Source organism: Copadichromis virginalis, linkage group LG9, assembly GCF_057382275.1.
Source record: "Copadichromis virginalis isolate Kocher_CV1m ecotype Utaka linkage group LG9, C_Virginalis_male_GT1.1, whole genome shotgun sequence".
Taxonomy (NCBI): Eukaryota; Metazoa; Chordata; class Actinopteri; order Cichliformes; family Cichlidae; genus Copadichromis; species Copadichromis virginalis.
This window is the reverse complement of record NC_140626.1, coordinates 26,650,349-26,674,118: the sequence shown is the minus strand read 5'-3', so window position 1 is coordinate 26,674,118 and position 23,770 is coordinate 26,650,349. Positions and strand designations below refer to the sequence as shown.

The 23,770-nt window shown below is 40.6% G+C and overlaps 1 protein-coding gene and 1 long non-coding RNA gene across 2 annotated transcripts; one reads left to right on the top strand and one right to left on the bottom strand.

The window, feature by feature from the left end:
* Positions 1-292: 292 nt before the first annotated feature.
* Positions 293-6,277, top strand: LOC146702028 (uncharacterized). The gene is made up of 2 exons (XM_085468515.1): positions 293-1,919; positions 5,592-6,277. Exons 1-2 carry the CDS (start codon positions 501-503, stop codon positions 5,970-5,972), a joined length of 1,800 nt encoding a protein of 599 aa, XP_085324641.1. The 5' UTR covers positions 293-500; the 3' UTR covers positions 5,973-6,277.
* Positions 3,262-5,595, bottom strand: LOC146702029 (uncharacterized). The gene is made up of 2 exons (XR_014922266.1): positions 5,078-5,595; positions 3,262-4,191 (listed from the first exon to the last, which is right to left on the bottom strand). It is a non-coding gene; the product is annotated as an uncharacterized LOC146702029 (long non-coding RNA).
* Positions 6,278-23,770: the final 17,493 nt, after the last annotated feature.

The window sequence follows — 23,770 nt, the reverse complement described above, 5'->3', positions numbered from 1 at the left end:
AGTTACCAATACAACACAAACAAAATGAATTTGTCTTGAAAGGTGCTGTATAAATAAAACTGTACTTTTACTTACTTTCTTTACTCACTTTGTATGTTATTGCAATAATACTTCTTTTTTTTTTTTACAAAAATAACAGGGATTGAAACTTTATTGGTAATTTTCCAAGTAAAAAAATTATCCTCATTCAAAAGTCATGTAAGAACCTCATTGGCTCACGGAATGTTGATGTTATTTATAAAACAATTCATACAAAAATATGACCTCATTCAAAAATGTCATGTGACAACCTCATTGGCTTATGGAATTCTGATGTCACAGGCTTCTAAAGCATTGATCCTTTGAAGCTTTGATCCTCATGAAGTCTTAAGTAGGGGTGAGGATGTTCAACTTTTAGTCCGTTATTTGCAGCACTTGTGTTAGCAGCATTCAAACGTTCACCAGTAAAGCATTTTCAAACATTTGGATCCTTTCCGTACTCACGGTATACAGACTCCAACATGTCTCAGAAACAGCAAGAAAGACAAGAAGTTGACCCCAGCTCTATTCCATGGTATGAGTCCCTAGACCCTTATATCAGCTCTCTTCCTTGGGATGAACAGGTAGAGTTAGAGGAAAAGCGACTGGAAGAAATGGAGAATGAAAATCTCATGAACAGAGAGAAGATTAAGATCCTGACGGAAGAAAACGAGAGAAAGAGCACTGAATTAGAAGAATTATCCTACCAGCTTCAAGAAAAACAGGGTATTATTGAGGAGAAACAATGGGCTCTCCAAGACGAGAAGAATCAGGAGCTCCAAGAAAAGCTTGATGGAGCTCTGGAAAAAATTAAAGATCTGCTCCAAAAGGAGAAAAAAGAGAGCATAAAACAGGAAAACATGCTCAAGAAGAATCAGGAGCTCCAAGAGAAGCTTGGCGAAGCTCTGGAAAAACTGAAAGAAATCCACCAAGAAGAGAAACAACAGTCCACACAGCAGAGAGACATGCAGCACAAACTCCAAGCCATGGAGGAAAAATACAAAGCGCTGCAGGTGAAACATGCAGCAACTCTGCACAAAAATCAACAGTTGCTTCAAGACAAGAAGCAAATGGAAATGGAAAAGAAACAAATGGACTCCAATGTTGACGAGATGGAGGAAAAACACAGATTGCTCCAAATCAGGCTCGAGAAAACAGTGCACAGAAATAAAGAGTTCATTCAAGAGAGAGAGCAACAAGAAATGCTCGAGAAAGAAACGGACTCCAAGCTTGAAGTCTTGGAGGAAGAACTGAAAATGCTGCAAATGACTCTTGAGGAAGCACTGCTCAAAAATAAAGAGATGCTTCACGAGAAAGACCAACAGAAAATACATCAGGAAGAAATGGATTGCAAGCTGAGGGACATCGAGAAACAAAATGAAGGCTTCCAAGTTATGCTTGATGAAGCTCTGGAGAGAAATAAGGAGATCCTCCAAGACAAGAAACAAGAGCCCGTAGAGCAGAGAGACCTGCAGAGCAAACTCCAAGCCATGGAGGAAAAACACAAAGCTCTGCAGGTGAAACATGACAAAACTCTGCACAAAAATCAACAGTTGCTTCAAAACAAGAAGCAAATGGAAATTAAACTGAAACAAATGGGCTCCAATGTTGACGAGATGGAGGAAAAACACAGATTGCTCCAAATCAGGCTCGATAAAAAAGTGCACGGAAATAACGAGCTGCTTCAAGAAAAAGACCAACAGAAAATACAACTGGAAGAAGAAAAACTTATTCTTCAGAGGAAAAATGAAGAACTCCAAGAACTGTATAATGAAACGAAGTACAAAACAACTGTACTGGAAGGAGAAAAGAAAAAACTGGCAAATCAATGCTCAGCAATGCAGAGTAGCATCAATGAAATGCTGAGAAAAAATACAGAACTTGAAGAACTTTCTAACGGTGTGTTCACACCGAACGCGATGGACGCGAATAGAGCGTCAGGTTTACATGTAAAGTCAATGGAAAGGCGCGATGACGCGCGATTGCGGGTCCCGCGAAAATTCGGAAGCAGATTTGCGTCGCGAAAACGCCAAAACGCGTGAAACGCGCGTCAGTGCAGCGCGTCTGGCGCGTTTGACTCGCGAATAAAACCACGCGCGTGAGTTTTTGTGTTGCATTTTGTGCATACGCGCGTTTCGCGTCTACCGCTCGAGTTGGAAAAATCTGAACTCCAGCGTCAAATCGCGCCGCGACAACCAATCAGGAGCCTGGTGACGTGGCTGTTACCTAGGTCAAAGGGGCAGATCCAGCCAAAGCCTTTCATACTTCAATGGAGGGGAAGGCTAATCAATGCGGTAGCAAACAACTCGGAGCTGTACAACACCAGCTGCTTTCAGTACCGAGACAGGAATAAAAAGGACCGAGCTTGGAGGAAGATATGTGAAGAGATCGGGCAACCTGGTAAGTTCATTCATTTCTCTTTTGAAAGTTTTCACTGACCCGGGGAAGCCGCACAAAAGCTAGCAAGCCACCGCTATTTTCCCACTGACGTACAAATACCGTTCTGCTTTTATGCATGTTGTCATTTAGGAATATATTTTATTGTTTATTAATAAACAGCACACAGTGGTCCCGCTGTTCATCCGTCACTGCTTTGCTTTTTCGCTGATTTTTTATTGCACAGTACAGCATTGCATTCTGCAGCCTGATTGACAAATCTCCTCCGTGTCGTGTCTCCTGCGCTTGCCAAATTTATCACGTTTGGTTTTGATAACCATCGCGTCCAATAGAAAAAACAGCACAAAAACACCCATAACTATGAGCCTCATTCGGAAATAGACACCTGCACCGTGAGGGAAAAAGGCGCACGAAAGTGGCGCGCAGATGAAGACAAACCGCGGCATAATAATACTTTTACGTTTTGCAATCTACAAAGGTTTGCACTTTGAGAATCAATTGTGAGAACTGTGACCAATGTTCATGAGTGTGGGGAAAACAGTGTATAAAGTGCGTGGCCAGGGGCTAGTTATTCTGAGAACCCCTGCAATAAATGAGGGACCACTGTCTACTCTACGATTATTATATCCAACCTGTTAACATTTAATACTGTATTGATAGAACGAACTGATTCTGCAGCAGAGCATACCCAGTCCCTGAGCTCCTGCTGCTGCACCCACAGATATGTACAGCAAGCACTGATACCTTTTTAGTCGGTGGGATTCCCTTGTGATCACCTTTACTAAATATCTACAACCAATCTGATTATATCCTGTTATTGTTTTTTTTTTTTCTTTCAATGTTGAAATTAAAATCTAGTAGCAGCCTTCTCATTTCTTTGTGTTTTGTGCTGTTTTACAGGCCCACAGAGGAGGACGGCTCTGAGGCAGATGAGGGACGGGTCCCAGGACGGTCCATCGGCGGTGGAGCTGGCCATCCTGGAGTCCCTGAAGAGTCCACACCAGTCTCCAATGGAGCATTTCCTCCTCAGCCTTGTTCCTGCTCTGGAGAGCAGCTGGGTCCTTTTTATTCCTGTCTCTCTGTAAATTCTTATATTTTATATATTTATGTTTAATGTTTTTCTGTTTGAGACTTTTAATATTATTTCAAATAAATTTTTATAATGACTAATGTCTCAGTTCTACTACACAGCAAATGTTGGCACACAACTTGACACATGTAGAATTTATTTCATATTATACTAATGACAAAATATACTGATACAGTGGGATGCAGAAGTTTGGGCAACCTTGTTAATAGACATTATTTTCCTGTATAAATCGTTGGTTGTTACAATAAAAAATGTCAGTTAAATATCATACAGGAGACACACACAGTGATATTTGAGAAGTGAAAAGAAGTTTACTGGATTTACAGAAAGTGTGCAATAATTGTTTAAACAAAATCAAGCAGGTGCATCAATTTGGGCACCACAAAAAAGAAATGAAATGAATATTTAGTGTATATCAATGTGTGTGTCTCCTATATGATATATGGGGTGCCTTTGTCTGGACGTGCTTCCCATCCAGAGCTGCACAGCACAGAGGAAAGTTCCAGCGCTCCTGGAATCCCTCTGTGATGAACCGCCAGTCTCCAGGTGAAGGCACAGCCATGAAGTCGTCCACTAGACAGTCCCAGATGGACGTCGCTGCCTGGGGGGTGATCTGGCTCACCGTGGACACACCGACTCTGAAACTGAACGCGATGGTCCTGAAGGAGTCCCCGGTGACAAGGAACCTGGACAAAATTGTTCAAAATCAGTATTATGTGTACTGCAGTTACAAAATACATTATTCAAATTCCAAAATACTTTTGTGATGTCAGATATAAATCACAAAACATGAATCTTACATAAAACATTTTGTAATTATAAGGATAATTACAAAATGTATATTAGATAATATCTAAAACAGTTGTGTTTTGTTTTAACTTTAACATATCATAATTTGATTGGTAGCAACTTTCACAACTACAGTGAGCCAATCACTCACAATTCCTAAACATGTCAATCAGGTAGGAATGAAGTAAGACATTAATAGAAATAAAGAGTTGTGTGTTGACATGTAGCCCTTTCCTTGCTTAAATCATTAATATTTTTGAAAAATTAATCTGTGATAAGACAGCTTATCAAGATAGAACCATGTAACTAGAGATGAACCAAACTGTTCAGTTTTATCTAACTCTGTTTTAATAAAGGCTGTGACCCCTGCTATAGAGTCTGACAGCTGCAGGGATTATATACAAATATTCAACTATCCCAGAATTAAACCAGGTCTAAATAAAAAGGAGTGAGTATCACTACAAAGGTTAACTCAGTGGTCCTAATGCTACAGTTTGATATCAGCAAACACCGAGCGCATACATTGATGTGACACCACAGCCATGCTATCATTCAAACACTGATAACAGCATAAATCGAATTAAATCGGGGCTTGATGAGAGCTTCTGAGTATCACTAGAAATATTATAAAGAGTCGTCTCTGTACCACAGTTTGCTTTCAGTAAACACCGACAGCATTCACTGTTAGCATAGCACATCCATGTTAGCAGTGTATAACTGGATGGATTAGCATATTAGCACAGATATCAATAAAGGACTACCGTATTAAATAGTTTTACTAACCTCAGGCAGACGGACAGGCGCTCTGCAGGTGGGATTGAGCGCCTGTAGTTGGTGTCTAGGCGGGCGATGCTGGGACCGACGAGGGAAAGCAGGTCCTCAAACTGGCTGAGTGAATGACGGTGATAGCGCTGGAATCGGCCGTCATCCAGGCGCAGCTCCTGGAGCAAGTGGTGAAACTCACCAAACTGCTCATGCCTCTGGAGGACCTGATGGACCCAGGTACGGCGAGGACGTCCTTTACGCCGCTACTCTGCTCTCCACAGTACATAGAGAAGGGAGACTCTCTCTTCAAGCGCTAGCTCGATAGCTGCCATCTTGCAAAAATACCGGTCTGGCACAACTCCCTCCCACATTCCTCCCACATTTCCGGTTCACGCGCGTCAAAATATCATATTTTGACGCGCGATGGATTTTTCTTGGACACGCGTTGAGACGCGAATGTACACGCGTCAAATTAGGGGCGTTTGGGGCGTTTTATTCGCGTCCATCGCGTTCGGTGTGAACACACCGTAAGACCTTGAAGCACAAAAACACTGAAATCCAGGCACAAAAGCAAGAACAACAGAAAACACATAAAGACCTGCAGTGTAGACTTCAAGATATCCAGAAGAGAAACCAGCAGCTGGAAGACATGCACACAGATGTGCACAAGGCAAAGCAAATAGAGGAGGCAACAGTTAAAGAACTGAAAGACCATCTTAAAGAAAAACAAGAACAATTAGAAGACATGGTGAAAAGATGCAACAAACTTGAGAAAGAAAACACAGAAACAATGGATGAGCTGAAAACCCTCATCATTGAGAAAAAAGTGCTGGTGGAAGAATATCTAAAAAAGAAGAGAAAACGTTTCCACTGGTTCTGGAGGAGGGACACTGCTGCTTCTCACCTGATGTAAGCTCGTCTTCCTCCACCTCTATTCCATCTTCATTTTCCCCCTTCCCCTCCCTCCTTTTTCTTTTTTCACCCTCACCCCCCGACCAGTCCCGGCAGTTGACTGCCCCCTCCTGAGCCTGGTTCTGCCATAGGTTTCTCCTTTAGGTTTCTTTCACTTTAAAGGAGTTTTTCCTATCCACTGTCGCCTGGTGCTTGCTCAGAGGGGATAGTTAGGGTTTTCTCTCCTCTCTCTTTCCTTCTTTCTATCCCCCCTTTTCCCCCTTCTACCTTTTCCTTTACCCAATAAACACAATTGGCCACATTTTACATGTGTTTGAAAAATGTCTTCATTCAACAATAATTCATCTTAGGTATAAAAACAAGAAATGGGTAATAGCAGCATGTGTGTTTGTGTGTGTGCATAATATACATACTTGTATCTCAGAAGGAATTAATACTAGATGGGTAGAGACAGGTTTTAAAGACTAGAAATGAAAACATGTGAGTCCTGTCTTTAAATAAAAATATGGAATTCCCTATATTCCTATCTATTCCAAACAACGGTAGTAAGTAACAAAGTTTCAAATTTGTCTTTCCCTTTGACTCTTAATTTATTAACCATGAACAAGAGGTCAGAGGTCAAATGTGGCACGATACCTTAAATCTTTCTATGATACTTTCTGTATTTGGACCAGAGATGGGCAACACCGCATAGTCTGATTACTTTTTTCAAGTAACGAGTAAAGTAAGGGATTACTATTGCAAAAAAGGTAATTAGATTACTGTTACTTTCCCGTAAGCAGGCTACATTACTGCGTTACTAATCCTCGTCATTTTCTTCACAAGAGTGTCTCATGACAATGACGTACGAGCATGCGACGTCCGTGGCAGCAACAGACGTGTGTAGATCAACAAAGGATAATATGGAGTGCAGGAGAGAGTACGACCATGCAGGGTTTAAAGCTTGGAAGTACTGACATTACTTTGACTTTGATTCTGTAAAAAGTGACAAAAACATTGAAAACATACAGTAGTGAAGTCGAGTTTTTGTGATTAAGTTCTTAGCTCCCTGTTTTAGTTTTGTTGTTGTCCTCCCCGGTGTTCCCCTGACACTCTTGGTATTTGATGCATGAAGGCTTCCTCGGCTCAGCTCCCGTCTCCACACCCTGCCGTCACTTTTTTAAATACTTCCATCACACCAACAGGCACTTTAGAATCACCAATTGACAAGCATGTCTTTGGACAGGCTCAAACCGGAGAGGTGATCAATGGACCACAGCGCTGCACACCCCTGGCAACTTTGGGGGTAAAGCCACTGGTTTGTGGTGGTTGCCAGGTGAAATCAGGGTCTGCTGCACCAAAAACATAATTGTGATTGCTTTGGTTGCAATGAGATTGCCATAGTCATCTGCAGTTTGCATGTAGGATGCCAACTACTCACCAAGCGGGAAGATTTAATAACATTGCATGTTTCATTTCAAGACTCTGTAGTCACAGAGCAGAGAGTAGAAAAGGTGATAATGAAATGTTTTTTGGAGCTTTACTACCAAGTAATCAACATCAGACTTGTGAACAATTAAAAGCAAACCCAACATTTAGAGTCTTAGGAAGATAATCACAGAGACAGAAACTTTCCACTGTATCATCATCTCTTAAAACGAAGTATTCAAAGTCTGAGGTAGGGTTGTTATTTGAGGTATTCCTGGGAAAATCTTTGAGGTCCATTTGAAAGCTCCAGATTCTTTAGATTGACTGTCTCATACTTTGATTGTGAATATAGAGGATTGTAGCTCAAGTTAACATGGAAAGATAGAGGTCTAAAGTCGCTAAAACATTTGGATGCTCTAGGAAATAAAACATTAAAGGCTTTCAACTGTTTTCTTAATTGAAAGACCATCTTTACACTCAATGGACACTTTATTAGGTACACCCTACTAGTACAGGATTGGGCCCCCCTTTGCATTCAGAACTGCTTTCGTTCATCATGGCACAGATTCATAGACTTTTCACTGGAGTCTAACATTCTGGCACTGGTGACCGGTAACAAATGACAAAAGTGGAACAAACAAAAAACAGAAAATATTCCCAGAACAACTGGGGATATTTCTGAAATCACAATCCTACTGAGGCTTTGCAGACACTTTGCCAAATTAGTCATCATTTGGAGCAGTTCAGCAGCCCTTACAGAAGTCTTTTTAGTGTACAAACCAAAATACTTTAGATGGAAAGCATGATTCTGTTTACAGTCCAAACCAGTTTATTGCATATTTATGGAGTTTGGAGGCATCCAGCAGCAAAGTTGCTCAGATAATTATTTGGATTTGGTTAAATAGAGAGGCTTTCTTTCAACATGAAGCCTTGAGGCAGAAACATTTTTATTAAAAACCATTATACTTAATGTGGCAGGCTCTTTACACAGTGTAGTCCCTGTGACCTTATTAATCTGGTCGTTAAGTGATGACGTGACTAGTAGTGATGGGATTTCCGGCTCTTTTTAGAGATCCGGCTCTTTCGGTTCGGCTCACTAAAAAGAGCCGGCTCTTTCGGCTCCGAACCGGCTCTTCAGGTTGTTTTGTTGCTTTAATTAATTTATTATTAACAATAATATAAAATTATGCACAAAAGGAATTACTAACGTAAAAACAAGTGGTTTTATTTATATATGTTTATATATAAATATATGCGGTGGCCCCTAGAGACAAAACACGTATAAACTCCAAAACACATTTCTAGCATGAACTGAACTTCCAAAGCAGAGCTACTAGATCACTTAAATCACACAATTGAAAGCATGTGTGTATTGTTTGTGTATTTATACACAGGCACTCATATATATATTCAAATAATTTAAAAAAAAGTTCATTTACCTGTTATTACCACACACCAAATCCGGTCGTTGGTACTTGCTGGCTTGTGTAGCCACAAGATAACAAAGGCTCAACACTGTGCCCAGCATCCTGGAGCACTTCTGTTGTCTTTTGTACGTGTTTTGAGTTTTTATGTGCTTCTGAGTTTTTATATGCTTCTGAGTTTTTACGTGCTTCGGAGTTTGTACGTGTTTTTACGTGTTTTGGAGTTTTTACGTGTTTTGGAGTTTGTACGTGTTTTTACGTGTTTTGGAGTTTGTACATGCTTCAGAGTTCGTACGTGATTTGAAGTTTGTATGTGCTTTGTCTCTAGGGGCCACCGTAAATATACTTTTATGTATTCACTCCACATAAAATTTAATAAATAAATCATATAATACAAAAATCAACTATTCACATTTCAAGTTTTAACTATTTAAATTTTCAGCTTTTTCCTTTCACAAATTTAAAGTGAAAAGAACACAAAACACTGCAAACCACAACACAATTAAATATAAATTATAATATGAAAACTAAAAGAACATGCATATTCTCTGTCATATGGACCTGCATGAATAAACTTTCTCAATCCTTTATCATCTGCAACCGAAAATAGTTGTGGATGATTACTATACCTTTCTAATGTTGTTGTCCCTGCCTCTCTTTCTCTCTCTCTGGCTCTGTTCCTGTGCTACTGAGTGTAACTACCGCCCCTCCCCCCTCTGCCCAGCGTAAAGCACAAGGCTCGAGAGAGAGGCTGAGAGAAAGAAAAAAAAAAAAAAAAAACCCACGTGACGGCTCGCGATAAGGAGCCGGCTCGCGTCGTTCACGTCAAAGAGCCGGCTCTAAGAGCCATTTCGTTCGCGAACGACCCATCACTAGTGATGTGCGATACCACTGATTTCCTTTCCGATCCGATACCAAGTAATATTCAGGGTGGTATCGACGATACTGATCCGATACCGATACTTTGTACAAAACGGATTTTATTTATTGTATCTCAAATTATAGCGTCATAATGATTACAGGACATCAGAATACCTTCTTCTTATCACTTAATAATGCAGAGTTCATCATATAGAAATAAAAAAACTAAAGTTGTGTGCTATTTGAACACCTTGCCTGCCTGGAGGACTAAAGGACTCCGTGAGAGACTCTCACCCTAGCAGCACCTGTCCCTCTCCTCCTCTTCAGTTCGCCTCAACATACGCTCGTCATATTTTGTGATATGATTTACTCTGAGGTGTTTGACAAGGTTAGTGATGTTGCCACAACCATACATGCCAACCCTCCCGATTTTTCCGGGAGAATCCCACCTTTCTCCAGATTTTCCACCCGGACAACAAAGTTGAAAAACCATATCGCAGAATTCATAGCGCGGCCCAGCCAATTCCAGTTTCCAACAATGACGGCAGCGACTTAGTTTTAATATCACTCTTATTTCTCTTTCTGGGTCGCAAAAAAACGTTTAACATATTTTCAGGTGAGAATGTAGCTGTGTAAACTTCAAATATCTGAGCCGACCGACACATCGTCTTCAAACCCCCGCGGTCTTTCACCACTCGGGTTAAACATGATGTACAAGTCACTTTGATAACTTAAAAATGTTCTTGTCTGGCTTTTTCAGTGTTTTATTTGTTCGTGAGTAAATCGGTTTGGCTGAGATTAAAGTTATTAGATTAGATTAAATTAAATTAAACTTTATTCCCTCGGGAGGGTTCCTCCGGGGTTTTCACACAGCTGAATAAACGTCAAACAGAAAACTGATTAAACAGAAGAGTTTACGTCAGTGTCCGGTTATATTTTAGACAGCAAGGAGCAGACGGCAGAGTTTCACTCCACCGAGGGAGCTCGTGACGTACTACCCGGCTTTCTTTAGACCGCGAAGGCCGGTCCTCAGGTGGAAGCAGCCTCTGAATTTGGACACCCCCGCTGTTTCCGGGCCGGCCAATAATAACGGTGACATTTAACGTATTTTATCCGATAAATAAACCCTGTAAAATATATTTATCCGCCCAAGCAGCCCTTTTGAATGTCTCCCTAATTCTGAGGTCTCAAGGTTGGCAAGTATGGCCACAACACCTCACTTTTTTTGCCACATTTATTGCAAACCACGGCTCAGCTGTTTGTGGAGGTAAAATACATCCGCACAATTACGCTCAGCCATTGTTGTGAGTGCGCACGCCAAGGGGCTGCGAGACATTTATACAGCCGTATTTCGCACATGAAAGGCGGAAGAGGAAGTAGTTCCTTTGAATGTAGGCAATCCGAATGTTATAGTTTCTTTCCACTGTGTTCCTGTTAATGATAAACTACAAATTTACTCTAAATTACTAAAATATCGATATTTTAATGTGAGAATCGATTCTAGAACATAAATGATTGGTATCGGAGGAATCGATATTTCAGGATCGATCCGCACATCACTACCCATCACTAGACGTGACGAATCCTACTTCCGGGCCTAAAGTAGTCTGCGTTTAATATGGCTTTTGTGTTGTTAACCTGTTTAATGTTTTGTATTTTCTTCTATTTAATCTCAAAAAGCTCCTAAAACAGTCAGTGATCACTGTTGACCTCCCTCAGCTTTTATTACTGCTAATCATTTATTTAAGCTCAGTTTTTAAAACCTTAGGATGTAACTACAGCCCAGCCCATGCAGCAGTATATGAATGACTAACCTCGTATTGTGGATGGATTATCTCAGTTGTTCTCCTGGCTGAAGTTTGGTCCTTTTACAGCATCCTGCCATGCGATTACATTTGTTCCTGACCACCGAGAACACTCACGTTAACTTTTATCGAGTGGAAAAAAAGTTAGCTTGTTTATATTATGCTAACATAGCTGTGTCGCTAGCGGTCACGTAGCACATCATTATATACCAGCTAGCCAAACTTCAGTAACCCTACAAACGTCACTGCTGTTTAGTTTTCTGTCTTCATTTATTTTGGAAGTGATAACAGAGTTGTACGTTTTAATTTGTTTCCAAAACCCCGCAGTCAGGACATGCTATATTGTATTTAGATAGAAGCTAGCGAGCTAACTTTCTGCTAACTTCTAACTCCGTTAAATGTCATAAATTCCGTTTTCATGGATGTCTGGATGTTAAACTCAATTGTTACACCTGGTAGAGCAGAATGCTGATCATTTTATTAAAGATGAAAGACTTTAGACAGTTTTTCAACTCTCAGTAATGCCATAGTGATCGTTTGATATATGGACTATTGTACAGCAGTAATCCGTTCACCATAAGCCAATATAACTGAGTAAAATACACCAGATAGCACTAACCACAATTGTAATTCCCTGATATACTGTCCCTTCCTACCTTCATTTTACACTTTGGAAGTTCAGCCTTATTTTCCTCAATAGGTTGCAGATTCCCTCTTAGACAAAAATACTCTCCAGCTGTGTAGGAGTTTTCCTTTGTTTATGTGGCGCATTTGAGTTTCAACTCATGCATGTGATGATGGAATTTATTTTGATTTGCCTAAAGCCCCTTTTCATTTCTGTGGCCACAGCCTGAACTTCTGGTCAGTGTGGTCAGCTTGGTGTGGCTGTCTATTAGGTGAGCTGCAGAACGCATGACCTGTGGTAATGTGGGGCTCTGCTTGGCTGAGCCTAGTCTGAATTGCTTTTGGATTGACAGAGAAGAGCAGGGCAGGGACAAGCAGTGGTCAAACTCTCTAGCTGAATATGTCTGCATAAGTGAACTTAAAAGTCAGAGGTGTGGGTGAGGGTTTTATAGTGGATAGTTCCAGCTTCTTTGTTCCTCCCATGTCTGTCTGCCTCTGCTCTCTGTTATATACTTTTTATTCTGAAATACTCTGAGTACTCTGTCTGAGGTAGTCTGAGGCATGCGTTAAGTGTAAAGGAAGAAAGCTAAACACATAACCTATAACCTATCATATACAACTGCTGAACATTTCATTATGTACACCTTTGCTAGTACCAAGTTGGACCCCCTTTCACCTTCAGAACTGCATAAACTCTTCATGGCACAGATTGAACAAGGTGCTGGAAACATTCCTCTGATATTTTGGTTCATATTTATAAGATAGCACCACACAGTTCCACCACATCCCGAAAGTGCCCTACTGGATTATGATCTGTTGACTATGGAGGCCATTTGAGTACAGTGAACTCAATGTTATGTTCGAGAAATCAGTTTGAGATCATTTGTATTTTATACCACGGTGTGTTATCCTGCTGGAAGCAGCCATCAGAAGATGGACACACTGTGGTCAATAAGGGATGGACAAAGTGTTCCCTGAAAATATTTCCCCCACCATTACACAATAAAGCAGCCTGAAGCATTGATAAAAGGCAGGACAAATCTATGCTTTCATGGTACTTAAGAAAAATTGGCAGCAAAAATCAAGATTTATCAGATCAGTCAATGTTCTTTCAATCTTTTATTGTCCACTTTGATGACTCCGTGTCTGAGCTTCAGTTTCCTGTTCTTACTCATCAGGAGTGGGACATCCATGTAGTCTTCTGCCATTGTAGCCCACAATATGTCAGATCTTGAAGCAGTTACCTTTCCGCACCATTCTGATGCTCAGTTTGAGCTTCAGCAGGTTGTCTTGCTCATGTCTATGTGTCTAAATGCACTGAGAGCAGCTCAACAGGTAGAGCTAACAATGCAGCTAGTGAGTGTGTAAGTTTTAAAGGTCTATAATCAGTATGACAAGGCTCCTTTCAAATAAGTCCTTGGAAGCATTTGTAATGAACCAATAGATTATCACCATCCAGCTTCACTATGTCTAGTTTTAACACAGCTTTTAACTGAAGTCAGTTAAGAGTACATTTAAATGTAATACTTCCAACTTTAAAGATAATACACTATTACCTAAGTGTAACATTTGACTTGCAAAGAATGGAAAAGGCTGTTTGTTAGGAGTTATTATGATAAACTTTGAGGAGAGAGGGCATGAGTGGGCATGAGTGGTCAGGAGTGATGATCAATCCATGTCATCCAGGACGTATAATAATTCATACTCAACACAACAAACAGCAGGGAATCACTCAGATGGCATCATCTTCAGAGAGGTTGCACTCAAAGGAACGAAACTAAGCATTTACAGTTTGTTGGTGTGAGTAGACCTCCATATCAGTGCAAATGTTTGTTAGTACAGAACTGCCATCCAGAAATGGAGTCTTCACACCAACCCTCCAAAAGCATGAAGCCCACGATGCAGTTCCACTTCGCATCTTGAATGCCATGGTAATAAAACAAGAAAACACAAGAAAACACAAGAAAACGTGACTAATTCATTTTACTCGTGTTGCTCTGAACACCATTTTTTTTAAAGATAATTTGTTGCCTGAACTAAACAGCTGAATTCAGCATCAGATTGGCATGACTGGAACTTATATCTCAAAATGACTATATTGTATCAGTGTGTGGCACATTTTCCAGTTGTGGCCCTCACCTCTCCGGCTCAACAGTTTTGAGTATCGGAAACATCCGTGTGGCAGATAAGAGTGTAAAAATACAAAGTATAACTGTAAAAGGTAGATATCCCTGTGCCATGCAATTTCAAACACAACCCCAATTCCAAACTTCAGCGCTGGATAAAGTGTAAATAAAAATGTAAATAAATACATTTTTAAAAAGTAGAGTCATTTGTAGACAGTTTTTAAAAAATATATTCAATTTACAATGAAACATAGCAAACATAGCAAATGCTCGATTTCAGAAATAAACCATCTTAAAAAAAAAAAAAACTCCCAAAAAGTTGGGACAGGATCATGTTTACTGACTTCTGGACAAGCAATGTTCTGTCATTCAAGTATAGCAAAATTACAGGTTTAAAGCTGTTGTAATAGATGCAAAGTGCAGTTTGGCATTGTCTTACTGAAAAATGCAAGGCCTTAACTAAAAAAAAATATGTCTGGATGTTGCTCTAAAACTTGTGTGTACCTTTCAGGATTGATGGTATCAATACCACAGGTACTAACACACCTCCGTACCATCAGAGAAGCAGGCGTTTGAACTGAGTACAAGGTGGATAGTCTGTCTTCTCTTTAGTCTCTTTAGTCAAGCCATCTGACATATATATACATGCATATATATATATATATATATGTAAGCGTGTATGTGGAAATGTGTGTGTACGTATGTATGCATATATACATATATGTATGTATGTGCGTGTCTGTATGTATGGTTGTATCTGTATGTATGCAGGTGTATGTATAACTTGTACATATCTTTCTTGTGTAAATGTAAATTTGTCTGTGTTATTGTGTAAATACTTACGCTATTGTGTACACACATGGGGAGATGCTGAACTGCCTTTCAGTGTTTTTGTAACAATGACAATAAAGAGCTATTCTATTCTATTCTATTCTATTCTAAATACTAGCCTAAACCAATAACAACCGGATTTAGAAGAGGCTGACGCCAAACTACCTGCCAAAAATGTAGGCCTTGATGAAATGAGACTAATAAGAATAATTCAAAAGCATTTTGCATTTTGGAGTCATTAAAGTGTAAAAAGAGTTTTTCAGTTATTAGAAATGAAAACATGACCATGTTAACTTGACCTTTCAAAGATGCACGCTTTGTGCAGTGACTGCAGTGGCTGATCGTACATGTCAGGCTATGGGTCAGATTCTGTGGTTAAAACTGAAGTCATCATAATGCAATCCAGACCAAACCACCATGTACTTTGTCCTTCTTCCAGAGGCTATAACTAACAATTACTATTGCTAACTACAGCTGAGCAGTGCTGTGAGTTCTTGCTAACGCTTGTGTTTTGTGGCAGATAAAGAAACATGTCTCATTTATTTCTTGCCCATAAACCAAAGGAGGTGCAGGAGCTTCAAAATATAATAATAATAATGGATTGCATTTATATAGCGCTTTTCAGGGCCCTCAAAGCGCTTTACAATTCCACTATTCATTCACACACTGGTGGAGGCAGCTACAGTTTTAGCCACAGCTGCCCTGGGGCAGACTGACAGAAGCGAGGCTGCTATATCGCGCCATCGGCCCCTCTGGCCATCACCAGTAGGTGAAGTGTCTTGCCCAAGGACACAACGACCAAGACTGTCCGAGCTGGGGCTCGAACCGGCAACCTTCTGGTTACAAGACAAACTGCCAACTCTTTGAGCCACGATATAAGTCCTTCATTCCCCAAAGTGTAGCTTGACAATTGGGAACTCGGAGCAATGGGGGGAAAAAATGGCTCTCCACTTGGCTAGTGTTAGTGGGTTCAGGCTAGTCAGAGAAAACAGACCTCTCCAATCCTCCATGAATACAGCCGTGTCAATAAAACCCTCTGCCATTTAATTCTTCTCTTTGTATCGCACTGCTGAGATACACAGCCAAATAAGAAAATTTTAAAGCTCATTTTGTTTTCAGTTTTGCTTTTTTTTTTTAAACAACAGAATTGAAATGGGCTTCAAATAAACAGACATGGGAGGTTTGTGTATGGGTCTCTTTGTTTCTGGTTGAAGGATTATTGCCATGCAGTTTTCCTCATCCCTACCCAACAGATGCATTCACTTTAAAATCCCAGTGGTGTAGTTACAGTACTGTTTCATAAGAGATGGAAAGAAGAGCATTAACCTTTGGCATCACAGAAACCCCCTGATAGACTGACTGTCCTTTAGCTATTTCTCCTCTTTTTCATATTCAAAATGCGGAGGGTTTTGTGATTAGAAAGAAGAAGCTGTCATTTTATTATGGCTTTTTTAAAATGTTTCATTTGTTTCGCTTGGACAACATTTGGTCACACAGAAACACATTGTTTATTCATTTGTTCTTTCAGTAACAGTATCTTGTGTTAGATGGGCTCCACAAGACAAAGTATTCATCGTAAGACAGCAATAAAAAGAAAAGCCAGTTTCCTGTGAAGCAGTTATGAATATGGTTTGTGTTGCAGCCCTTTCTCTTCATTTCCTTTGAAATGTTTTGTTTCCTCCTCAAAAATGCTCTACCGTATAGACTACCTCCTGTGTGCCACTTGCAATCTACACCTCGAGGGCATTTATAAAGCCATATATTTTTATAGGAGTTGTCACATTGGGATAACTCTGCGGCTGCGAGCCAAGGCCACCGAAAATAATCAGTGTTAATGACACACAGTAAAACACGAGCTCGCTCGGTTCCTTTCGAATGCTGTGCGGCTTGGTGGATTGTTCATGCTGAAACAAGTGTTTCTCATTATGTCGAGTATTGTGCTTGGCAAAGAGGCAGCAAAAATCCTGCCAATGCATAATCTGCTTTTCCAGTGCCTGCTTAGAATACCATATATAGTTTCACCTGTTATCCTGCTCACTTCTCAGAGATAATCCACAGAGTCAGCATGTTTTCATGTCTTTGTTAAGTTTTTAGGGGTATGTTATGGCTGACATCCTGTGAAACTAAGTGTGTCACGCATGTGTTTAATTTTGATGCCGGTTACAACGTGTTCTTTTTGTTGTTTCAGTTTCATAGCATAATCCTCTGAGCTTCTTGGTTTGTCCCCTGTGACCTCAAGAGTCCGATGGTAGTACCTCCTAATTGGCCTTTTGTACAAAAAAACAAAAAAGAAATTCATAGTTGATATGGTGGAAAAGAGAAGAACCTTATTAAGATTATGAAGTATTCTTTTAAAGAACAAAAGCAGATGTTTTGTGGCAGCAGCAGCAATTTGCATTCACTGTCAGCAGTGAATCACCTTGAGCTTGAAGCTTGCTCAAGTCTCAGCGCACTCCCGGTAAGGCTCCTTTCCTGGCAGCCATCTTGAAAATAGCATGTTGGTTTGTAACAGAGATGTGGAATTTGGGACACAAATGGAACGTCTGTGTGAAGATAAGTGGACATTTAAAGAACTATACCACCAGTTCAAAGGTTGCAAGATCAAATATAACCCCAAATCCCAAAGGCTTCTGTCCCAGTGAGAATCAGATGCCCACAAAAAACATCCCACCCGCCCCCTTCATCCCCCTCAAAGAGGATTTGTTTTCAAATCTTCACTTTGTCAAAGGAAATTCCCCTCAGGAGAAGAGTTTTTGCAACAACAGTCAGATTGCATTATTGTGCTCAGTCATTGCCTTTACAAGTTCAGAGAGGACAAGCTGCCATCAGAGCGCTCCAGCTCAGCTGATTTCACTTGGATTTTTCTCGTTGCCTTTCGTGTAGCATTCACAGCTATCAATATGAGGAAAGGCTAATCGAGATCGCATTGATAGGGCAATATATAACTTCATTACAATCTCATTGGCATAACAGAAGGAGACAATTACAATCACATTATAAATTGACTAATAATGGCATTCTAAACAGAAAGGAGAAATCAGACAAAGACCAATGGGCAACAGATTAGTGTTTGTGTGTGCTTGCTTTATAGACTGCAACATAAAAGGATGTTTGTGTGTGTTGTTGGTGTGTGAAAGGCAAAGCCGAAGCAGAAGCGTGTTTTTTTTAATGGTCTGCTAGTAGGAAGTCATCAGGTCCTCCTTCAACTGATCTATGATTGCAAAATAAAAACTTTCCTGGTGGGTGAAATAATTTTGTTCTATTAAATTAAACAACTGAATATAACATGGGCTTTTTGGTGTTTTTTAAATTACGGTACCTGTTACAATGATGATAAAGCAGACAATGTTTTAGGGCGGGCCTACAGTGTCACTCGGTTTTTCAGTTGAAGCTACTCATCCCGCATCATGTCCAATTTCAAACCAGCAAGGTGGCATTGAACGCTCACCTTGAGGATAGTAAATGTGCTTTTACTAACCAAAGTGGTCATGCCCATCTTTTATTTACAGTGTATGGCTGAGTGCACAGAAAACTGTTAATGTGGTCATGCTAAGTTGTTGTGCTCATAGACTGGAAGGTTTTGAATATGCCAAGCAATGCTCTCTTTTACTGTTTATATAATCATATAATTTCATATCATATGACATCATTACCTGGTGGATCCATAGTGTAGTCGTTTACACATATTTGTGCAACAAATAAGAGATGCCCAGTTTCAGATGAAAAGGGCATCTGGTGTAAAAAGTCTTCTAATCTGAACATTGTGAACAAGGGAGCGGGCAAGTGTAGGTTTATTGTATGATATCATTGCAACTGCATGCATCTGACATCTTTACAGTCAGTGTTACGACCACTAACAGTTCAATAAAATTTCACAGCAAGTGAAACCATTAATATTTCTGATATTTCTTCTGTGTGCTGACAGTCAGTAAAAATATCTGGAATGATCCTTTCCACTTTAATTTATGTTTCTGCATTACTGTTTTATGTTTGTCACCAGTCCGATGCATGGCTAAGAGCGAACCCAAATTAACACTTATGGTCAGTTTAGTATCACCAGTTTGTACTGCGTGTCTTTGAACTGTGGGAGGAAGCCAGAGTGCTCGGAGAGAACCCAAGCAAACACGGGGGGAACTAGTGCAGAGTGCAGAAAAATGGTCTCGTGTGAGATGTTGCTAGTTCACTGGCTTGCTTAAGTCACAGCTGTAAAACCAAACTGAGAACCTCAGAGTTGAGAGATGTGTGTAAACCTCACATCTTCTTTCAGAGTTGAGGACTCATGTCTGGCTGTAGCATGCATCCAAACCACAGGCTGCCAGGTAATGCAAGGTTATACGTTTTATTTACAGAAGACGAACACACACGTGTGGGAGTTGTGGGTTATTTAAGGGCACCTTTGAGGGAACTGAAGGGATAAATAATACACTATGCGCCACCTGTCACAGAACCCATAGGCATAGAGTAGTTCTTATTCAGCAGTTTATGCTCATTACTTTACTGTCTTTCACTGATTCTGATATCTAAGGACAATTTCAAGTCTTTTCTTTGTTGTGGCATATGATAGGTGTTATATAGCATTTTAAATCCCTTCGGGTAAGGTCACACCCTATCACCAAGGGGGGATCATGGGAGTGGAAGTGTTCTCTGTGTGAAAGATGGACTCCTCATGGACTCCTTGTGTTGCTCCTCATAGAGTTTTTTCACAGGCACAGACTGCAGGTGTAGCGACCTCTGTTGCAGTATACTGTGTCCATTTGACTCATGGATGTTTTACCACTTCAAACCAACTAACTCCAACACCGCCACACTGCACTGAAAATGCTGCTGAGAAATAATTTCCCACATCACCTTAGATCTCCACTGAAAGCAGTAGTTTTTCCTGGAAATGGCAACCTCATGATGCACAGAAAATTCATTTGCACAATAAAAACCTGATGGTGTGTTTGACCTGGCCACATCTGGCCAATTGAACCGAGATTTATAATGCGGCAGGTCGGCTCCAAAAGGCGTCGGGTACCATCTCCCCTGCACAGCAGTGTTTATGTAGGCCAAGTTTAAATATTTGAGGAGCACATGTGGGGATGAATAGTGGCACAGGGTTTCATCATAAAGCTGTGAAGGGCGAGCCAGCGGGGGGTCATTTTAACGGTAGTGTCAACATCATGAGGTCCCACCTCTGTCGACTCAGCAAACAGTATATCGCAGATGCTCTAAAAGAGGCGGTGCCGGCTGCTTTCTGGAAAAGGTTGGTGGTTTTTTAGAACGTTATTGATAGCGCCAGCAAACCCTGGACATCTCTCCCCATTGGTTCTAAACTGTGTGTCCAAAGTAACCATCAGAGAATGAAATAGAAGACAGGAGGACTAACGTGTGATGCAACAATAGTGATAGAATTGCGGTTGCACAAAGAGCGAAACAGCTGCTGTTCTATTGACTGAGGTAGTCTTTCTTGGCCTTGTCTACAGTATTATTATGTAATCTCACTGTATATACAAGGAACAAATGGAGGTCATCATCTTCTCCAACATCTTCGACATTTGTCTGGACTAATCAGAGAGCAAGACACGTTTTGTTGCTCTGGTTTTGCAGATGTGACGGAGGGTTTGATGATTAGATGATTCCACTTTTCTGATTACTTCACTAGTTTCTGGAAAACAGTTACAAAGAAGTTTATATCACCACTTTTTCTTTGCTGTCATGACATTTCCTTCTGCATCCCACATTTCCCCAAATCTAATGTTACCCCAGCTCACAGTCTCTTGCTGTAAAAAGCAGAGGTGGGACCAAGTCATTGTTTTGCAAGTCTCAAGTAAGTCTCAAGTCTTTATCCTCAAGTCTCAAGTCAAGTCTCAAGTAATGTCAGGCAAGTCAGAGTCGAGTCTCAAGTCACTGGTGTAAAAGTCCGAGTCAAGTCACAAGTCTGAAACTTTGAATTTCAAGTCCTTTCGAGTCTTTAAAAAAGAAAAAAATAATGTTGCAGTTATGCTAAATGTAAATATTAGACCATGTAATTTTTAAATCTGTGTTTTTCTCAACACATGACAAAATAGTGAACTTAGAAAATATACACAAATTGTGAAATTGCACCTCTTTAAAATGCAGCTCAATTAAACTTAGCTCCAAGAATAATTTTCACCGACAGTTCTGAGATAAGCTGCATGTTATTCTTGGATGCGGTTGTAGGACCAGCTTTAAAATCGCATGACAAAAATATCATACATATAAAAAAAAAAAACTGCATCACCAACGTAGCCTGGAAAACATTTGCTAGTTAAATGAAGTCAGCTATCTCATTGTAGCATATTTATATGCATATTTATAATCATACGGTTCTTGGAGTGAGTGCATACACTCATGAAGTTTAGTAACTTCAGGTCACTGCAACAAGCCCAGGTACAGTTTACCGACGGATGGGTACAGGACTTTGAAATGCACCGTGTAGAACGAAAGACCATCGTACGTATCATAAGTTTACCAGTCTCACAAATCGTCGTCATAAATACACATTCCTTAACCGTTTATTAATAGGACCTTTGAGCTCAACGGTAATTAATTAGCAGTGGAAATAATTTCTGGTAGCATCACAGAAATGTAGCAGTGACAATAATACTGTATGCTGTAATCCTACTGTGCAATTAGTGATACAAAACAACTGTTTTATCCTGTGAATAAAAGTATATGTTTTTGTCAATGTACCATAATAACAGAAGCGAAACGCAGTATTGTGTCAGGACAATTCACTATTTATGCACAATAAACACAATAAATAAAGGAGCATAGCGCGACAATTTCCGTTCAGCGCCAGACTTGCTTGTAACCTATATCACCAATTATGTTAAGAAAAATGACGCATTAACTACAACAGCAGACTGACCTTCGTGTAAATGCTTGGAGCAGACTAACCTGTGAGCTGGAGTGTTCTGGGACGTTATATTTGATCTTTGAGTGGCTGCAATCCAGGCCATCCGTCGCCTCTTTGTTACTTCGGAAACATGGCTCGAACAATTTCTCTTCAACGACGTAATCCGATAACAACCGATCTCTTTACCCGTCAGCTTCTCGTGGCTGTCATGCGACAACATTTTTGTGTTTCTTTTTATCGCTGTGTGACTGATTTCAATTGAAAGCCTGCGTGCGCTAGTACCTCTTGCCACGAGTTCCCAGAATCCTTTGCGGTTCTACCCGTGAATGACGTCACATTTTCAATCTCTATATAATATGCATGTTAAATTTTATATTTGGGGTAAAATATCAAGTCTTTTCAAGTAAACCGGTTCAAGTCCAATTCAAGTCCCAAGTCATTGGTGTAAAAGTCCAAGTCAAGTCACAAGTCTTAGAACATTTTTTCAAGTCAAGTCTAAAGTCATAAAATTAATGACTCGAGTCTGACTCGAGTCCAAGTCATGTGACTCGAGTCCACACCTCTGGTAAAAAGTCATGATCCCACTCTCTCAGTTGGCAGTGAAGGAGTCACGGGGAAGTCAGCTCAGCTGCGAGCTACTGCTGCGTGGGTTGCTGTTTACCCAGTCTGCCTGTCTGCGGACATCCAGCACAGCTCTCACTTCAACACCCCAACTGTCCACCTGTCTCCTGTTTCTGCACAGACACTTGCAATCCTGCAAGCAAATCCCTACTCTAGCAAGAATAATTATCACTCTTATCTCTTTTTAAATTTTTTTTACTGCTTTCGATTTTGACAACCCTAATTTCAGGTCATTCTGCAGCTTTCACATTGCTCCGTGGTCTGTTTTCCAAGTCGTTTTAGCCCTGAGGTCAGCAATGTTCTTGACCCCTCCCTTGTCTTGCATCACCAAGCCTCTGGTTTCCATCCATCACTTTCAGCCACCCAGATGCACTGTACCGCAAGCCTCTATTGCGCTCATTTCTGCTCGTCTTTATGTCTGCTGGGGGTTTCCATGCAACTTTCCGTTTCCAAAACAGACACCTGCTCTACTCCCTCCCAACACACAGACGTTCCCTACTGAGAAAAGCAACAGAAAAGAGAGCGAGAAGAACTATGTTGAGAGAAAAGTGATTTCATGGAAGAAAGGGGGATGAAGAGCTAGTGGGAGCTGGTGATGCAGTTAATTTTGTTTATTTGAAAGGCAGCAAAGAGGCTCCATACAGCTCTGCTTTAGTGGTCTGATTTGATGCCAGTCACCATCTTTAAAGTATGCCAAAGAGGTTTAAAGAGACACTAAACAGAGATTCAAATAATCTACGGGTCTACGTATTACAGCACAAAGGAACCACCAGGTCAAAGCAGCCTCCACTCCAGCGCCACATCATCAAGGACATCAGCCACAGCATGGTGCCTTATTTTTTCTATCCGTAATAGTCTTCTGCCAGGTAGATGCATGAAACCTTACATGGATTCTGCTCACCTCACAACCCCTGTCAGTCCCTGACCTTACACAGCCTCCAATCATTAGATGGTACCATTAAAGGCATCAGTGCACTTGAAAAGGAGGTGTTTATTTGAAATGAAAGGGTTGTGTCTGACCACTTTTCAGCCTTATGTTTGGTTCGTCGGGTATTCAGAGGTAGGGAAGTATGCAAAATCTGACCTTCTCTCTAAATAATGTTTCATTCTTCACACAGTTTGCATTTTGGTGGGCATGTGGTGCAAAGTAATGGAAGCTGTTACCTTCAAGGCCCGACTAGCTTAAAGTGTGTGTGTGTGTGTGTGTCAGCTTGTGAAAAGAATCTTATCCTTGAGTG